Genomic DNA, 6,035 nt, shown 5'->3' with positions numbered 1-6,035 from the left:
GCAAAGTTCAGCACCAAACCGATGACCATAGACTCATTATGTGTCACATTTTGATGGTGCAGCTATCAGAAGCCATATTATTCGACAGATCTATATGAAGCTGTGTGTGGGCATTTTTTCCCAAATGTATTTTAACAGCTGGAGAAATATTTAAACGTGGATTTTCATTCAAGCAGTAATGTGAAACACAATTATAAATGGAGAGGGGCAAGGGGAAATACGCATTGACACAAAATATATGGTTCATTTTTAGCTTATATATTTAACATAAGTGAATATAATGACACCAGCAACAGTATTTATAAAACATGAATAAGTAAATCAGTAAGTAATTCCACTTCTTCTTATATCTTGGGTATATTTACAGCTTAACATGTGACCATCACTTAACATTTCCCTTTTTCCAGTTGCTTCATTAAATCCAGAGATGTGTTATAATTCCGAGTGATATGTGTAAAAAGCATGTGCTGGAATAAGTATGAATACAGTATGCACTGAGGAAGTTGTAAATAAACAGATGTATTCTTATTGTTCTAATGAAAATAAAGAACTATGCTTTTCAAACATGTGTGTGTGCGTTGTAGTGAAGGTCACAACCTGATTGCACAGCTTTGATGGCATGTATTGTGTGACTTGAATACAGTGTGTTTGGTTAAATGCACTTGAAACACTTGTTGGAGCAAATGTTGAACTTTTCCACCTCATTGCTCCATGATATGGCTCCATTGTTCTCAAATCACCTGATGTCAATGTCATATTTCAGAACCTGCTGTGTTCATATTGCAGTATTGAGTCTCACTTGTTAAAATGCAAACACCCCCTCAACTTGGATCAAGTTCATAAAAAACGAGGAAAATGTAATGATATTAATGATAATGGAATATTGTACAAAAAAGGGGAAAATAATACAAAGATGGACTGTATATAAGTCGTTGTAATTATCCAGTGCAGTGCTCACATGAATAAAGTTCTTACTTTCAAATGATTTATGGGAGCTTCTGTAAAAAAGATAAAACTATATTATGGGGGCTTAAAGGAAATACGCTGTATTTATTCTAACAGTTCACCAAACTGCTAAAGCCGTATGTTGACCAATGAGAAATTGTACTTCCATTGAAGGCAGAAAGTAAGATGCGTCTTCTTGTGAAGCTGCAGTGACTCCTTTTCTCAAGGCTGAGTTGAAGACCCCTTTGCTGGAGGAGGAGGCGGTGCCCGGCACTGAAACAGTACAGAGGATTGTCAGACTACTGGTCCATGCTAGCTCAAATGTATTCAATTAATCATTGTTGGCTTTAAACAGCACATACAGGTCTGAGTCGACTGCCACAGAGTTCTGGTGAGTTGTGGCTGCTGGCTCCCGTCTCTAAAGGTGAACAGAGACCAACCTGTTGCACTTAGTAGCATATTTAACAAAACTGTCTGGACACAATCTGTTTTGTTACCTGCCAGCTTTGACACTTCCATGTGAACAGTCTGCAGTTTGTCCTCCACACCAATAGGGGAAGTGGAAGTCTGGGCAGAACTACATCCAGGTGGTGAGGGGATGGGGACCGGGGGGGAGTAAGGAGGCATGGTTGGGGTTTGGAGAGGCTGAGGAGAAAAATATACATCAGAAAACACACAGATAAGCTGGCAGACAGACAATGCAACCTCACCTCATCCTCCTCCCTTTCCTCCTCTTCCTCCCCCTCTTCATGGACAACCTCCACCACCAACGAGGGGAAGACGCCAATCCGTCCGTTCAGCTCTCCCTCCCAAAAACCATCATCCACCTAAAAGCAGGTAGAAACCTCAGATAAAGGAGCAACTGCTTATAAAATTAAGAATAATGAACAATCACACACCCTCAAACACACTCACCTCCCCATGCCGACAGCGGATCAGGTGAATTACTGCCCCCTCCTGGAAGGACAGCTCCTCTGCGCTCTGTGCCTGGTATGAGTACAGAGCTCTAGCTACACCTGCAATCAGACAATATAAAACTCTACATAGTGCCTGCGGTTATACGTGCAGCTACCTAAAAGTGCTGAGGATACACTGTTCCATTTTGCACCAGCTACAGAAGCAGGAAGTGTCCATTGACTGTTGGTCATGTCTGTCAAATGCAGAAACGTCACCATGATAATGTATTAGTGTGGCTGACACTGACCTCTGCTCCCTGACCTCTCTCTAATCCCTGTGGAGGAGATGGAGCTGTCCTGCTGAGTGGCGTCCTCTGCTGGTAGACACAAGAGCTGCACGTAACGCTCAGGGACATACCCCACCTGACCACAGGAGTTACACACCTGCACAGAACACAGGAAACATACAGTCACAGTGGTAGACTCAGCATTCATCAGGAGCGCTTTTATTTTGGAAATAAACACATTTCAGGGCTGTAAAATTGATTAAAAACTGTTTATTGTCATAAGGAAAGTGTATTCAGTCTCACATTTTTATATATATTCAGAAAAAACAGCAACTTTTTGAAGTAAAACTCTTCTCAAACTCTGAATGGCTATAGATCAGTGGTTGTACATTAAAATGATAATTAATTAATTATTCACATGTTATATATGTGCAAATTAAATCTTTCGTCAGTCTTTAACTTCTTCTCATTGTCATGTAGGCTACAGGTCCTGGGTTTTTAACCTGTACTGCCACCTTGTTTCTGAATAATGTTGAGTATGATCCTGTGTATATTGGCTATCACCCTTTACGTTTATTATCTGCCATATGAATATCTGATTAACATTTGATGATGAGCTACACTATGAGTAAGGCACTTTAATAAAGTTGTATTCATACCTTCAGCCAGTCCTCCACGTCTCCATCCTCAATCACTTGAAGCTCCTCCCCTTCAGTGATTGACAGCTCATCTGACTGGCTAGCCTACAACAGCAGGTCAGAACATAACTCATCATCAGCCTAAAGGCATGACAGAAGCCTTTACAGCCAAATATACACTTATCTACTGTATGTAGTTGACCCAAAGCTAATAGACTAAACATTACTTTATTGCTCTACACAAACTTTAAGCTAATATTTATCTATACCCATAAATTCATAAATATTGGATCATTGTGTCGGTAATTATTAGTTCCATTTTATACGAGCCACCAAAATGTGTTGTGTATGAACATTTCCTGAACAGTTAGCAGCAAATACTGAAGAAAGTGACGGTAAACGGCTCAGAGATGAATGGCTGGTTTGAACTTCCTCCTGCCTGAGTTGCACAGGGGTTTTCAACGTTTGCTGGTCTCTGACTTCATCTTACTTCCTAAACTGCAGAAACCACAGCAGAGAGGTGTCAGGTGACATTCTGACTGTGGGTGTGTTTTGTTCCTCAAAGTGATGTTTGTAGATTAATATCTATTTTTAGTTTTCTGTACTGTGCTTTGCTGCTTTTTTACAGCTCTATCATCATGGCTTACAAACTCATCTGATGCCTTTATGTCACAAGCACAGTGTGGCTGAGAGTCTGAGTGATCACCTGGTAGTTGTAGATGACTCTGCAGGCTGCAGGGTAAACACACACTCCTGATGCTGACACTGGATCTGTGAAGATGTCTCCGTTCTCGTCGTCGTAGTCCTCGAAGTCGGTCAGCTCAAACTCATCTTCCTGGAAAACACAGTTGTTTTTGTGCCACAGAGCTCAGCTGAAGGTATTAAAAAGAGTCACACCAGGTGACACACCCATGGAATGTAGTATGCTCTGTCACCTCATGCTCTGCTTGTGCCTGTTTGACAGTCACTGTACGTCATCTTTACCCTCTTTATCTTTGTATAGATGGACTCCAGTGACCAACCCTCTTAGTGATGCCTGACCCAAACTGAAAGCAAAGCAATCATCGTGCCTACGTACGGAAAAGTCCTCTGTGGACTTCCTCTGTTCGCTGAGGCGCCTCTCTCTCTCCAGCTCCTCCTCGGCCTGGTTCATGGCGCCATGAAGCCAACGATCGATTCCGGTGACGCCGACGGACAGCAGAGAGAGACGAGCCTCTGCCTTCACCCTGCTGAGCTGAAGAACCCAACAAGACACTTAGACACAGCCTGCGTCGTCTTAGCCTGAAATGAGGTGTTACACACATGATGCTTTGTGGCACGCGGGTTTAAATGAATCCGACAGCTGCGAGCAACAGAAGCATGGGTGTGAATCCACCATATATACAAGGTGAGCTCTACACAGACACATTTTCCTGTTGAGGTCAACTGCACACTTCTCCTGCTGCAGTCACCTTATTGCAAACACTGAGTGATTCTGCACAGATCTGCAGCTTTATGTCACTCAGGTCACATGGTGCTTGTGTTCCTTAAATTCTGCACAGAGCAGTTGGTGAGTTCAGCAGAGCGACACATTTAGATAGGATCATGCTAAAGTTAGCATCAGATGTGTCATTTTAGGGTAAACTTGAGAACTAATTCTTTATGTTTCGACTTCTCACACTGTAAAAACTGAAAACCAGCTTTAAACTTTATGAAGTAGGAACCTTTCCCCTGATTCCCACATTAGATCAAGTCCAGGTCAAACTTGTCCCACATTACCTCATACAGGCTAAAGTACCTTTAAAACAGGTTCTAACCTTTAGTATAGTTGACTGTCAGAGCTGCCTCACAAACGTGGCCTAATGCATCATATATGCTTCAAACTGTGTATTTAGGGTCATATGTCTGCTGCTCTCTGTGTGTGTACATAAGGGTTTTTCTGTCTATATTGTATTTCTTGTCATTGATGTATGCTGCTGGTACTGGTACAACCTAATATCCCTAATGGGATTAACAAAGGAATTCCTAATCTTAATTTTAATCTTAGTATTGCTTGGATTTGTTACAGTATAACTGTATTTGATATGGACCTGATTTAATGTGGTCTAGCTGAGAAACAAACAACTTAAGTTTTCCCTTAAGCTTACTTCAGGGCAGAGGGCCCTTAGCTGAAAGAGAATCTATGAGAACATCTTTGCGGTTCTACCTGACGGTTCTCCTTTGGCACAGACGCATCAAAAGCTGGACAGCTGAAGTCAGGACAAATGTACATGAATTTATTTATTGTCAACGAAATGGATCTTGAATATTTATCTGATTTGTATGAGTAGATACAAATACCTTGGCTTTTCTGACACTGTCCTGCACCTCTGCCATCTTCTGCTCCACACTGAGGCTCGTCTCCCCCGACAACAGCTTCAGCCGACTCTCTAATGTCTGTAACGCCTGACAGAGAAAGACAAGTCATCAGTGTTGTATCTGTATGAATAAGAAACGTATTTACTACTTGCATAATTAAAAAACGTATAAAAGTGCACTGAACAGCTGTCCATCTGAAGAATCAGAAAAACTGCACCCACAGATTGACAGGCTCGCTCAGATCAGCAGGCCTCACCCGCTCTCCATAGGTTACTATCTTGTAGTCCTTGGCAGCCTTGCTGGCCCATTTCTTGGCCTCCTTCACCAGACAGCCCTCTTCTTCTGAAGCACAGACGTCCTGCAGGGTGCACACCTGTTCAGGAAAGGAGCGAACATGACGTAAACTGTTTGAGTAAACGGTGACTTTGCTGCTTTGTGATTCTGATATTCCCAGATTCCAGACAATCTCCTCCTAACAATAAAAACAAAACGTTTTCTCTATTGCCAGCATTCTCTGGAGGGACAACAGTAGTAGTAGTTTGTTTTTTCCGTGATATAAAGCCTAATATATTTTATTATATGAAATGATACAGTCTCCAACAAATCCAAGGTAGAACATGTGTGTGTATAGGGCTTAAAATGAAGACATAAAGGGGCTAAAAGCGAAGGTGAAATTAGCCTAAAATGGCCAGTATTCTGTATTCATTAACTGTAAACTTTAGATCACAAACAATGTATAGTAAATGACATTTTCCAGGTAACACCAGTAACATGGTGACGGACCTCAGCAGGCGGATCTCTGTGAAACTCACGTGGTTCATTAACCAGTCACATCAGAACAGACACCAGGTAGAGTAACAAAGTCAGGTAGGCTGTGGGACTCTCACCTACTGGGTCCTGCTCCACATATATAAATATATATAAATATATAT

General features: G+C 41.8%; 1 protein-coding gene across 2 annotated transcripts in view; it reads right to left on the bottom strand.

Annotated features, from left to right (window-relative positions):
* Positions 1 to 245: 245 nt before the first annotated feature.
* The window catches only part of LOC114442121 (F-BAR and double SH3 domains protein 1-like), a 17,366-nt gene continuing 11,576 nt past the window's right edge, over positions 246 to 6,035 (bottom strand). For both annotated transcript variants that reach the window (XM_028415398.1, XM_028415399.1), the window contains 11 exons: positions 5,360 to 5,476; positions 5,086 to 5,190; positions 3,845 to 4,000; positions 3,473 to 3,601; positions 2,788 to 2,871; positions 2,150 to 2,285; positions 1,861 to 1,961; positions 1,656 to 1,772; positions 1,443 to 1,590; positions 1,308 to 1,363; positions 246 to 1,218 (listed from right to left, as the gene is read on the bottom strand). In XM_028415398.1, coding sequence (XP_028271199.1) covers positions 1,168 to 1,218; positions 1,308 to 1,363; positions 1,443 to 1,590; positions 1,656 to 1,772; positions 1,861 to 1,961; positions 2,150 to 2,285; positions 2,788 to 2,871; positions 3,473 to 3,601; positions 3,845 to 4,000; positions 5,086 to 5,190; positions 5,360 to 5,476 — 1,200 coding nt within the window. In that variant the 3' untranslated portion in view covers positions 246 to 1,167. The remainder of the gene's footprint in view (positions 1,219 to 1,307; positions 1,364 to 1,442; positions 1,591 to 1,655; positions 1,773 to 1,860; positions 1,962 to 2,149; positions 2,286 to 2,787; positions 2,872 to 3,472; positions 3,602 to 3,844; positions 4,001 to 5,085; positions 5,191 to 5,359; positions 5,477 to 6,035) is intronic.

This window comes from Parambassis ranga, chromosome 10 (assembly GCF_900634625.1).
Source record: "Parambassis ranga chromosome 10, fParRan2.1, whole genome shotgun sequence".
NCBI classification, from domain to species: Eukaryota; Metazoa; Chordata; class Actinopteri; family Ambassidae; genus Parambassis; species Parambassis ranga.
This window is presented reverse-complemented; position numbering and strand designations above follow the sequence as displayed.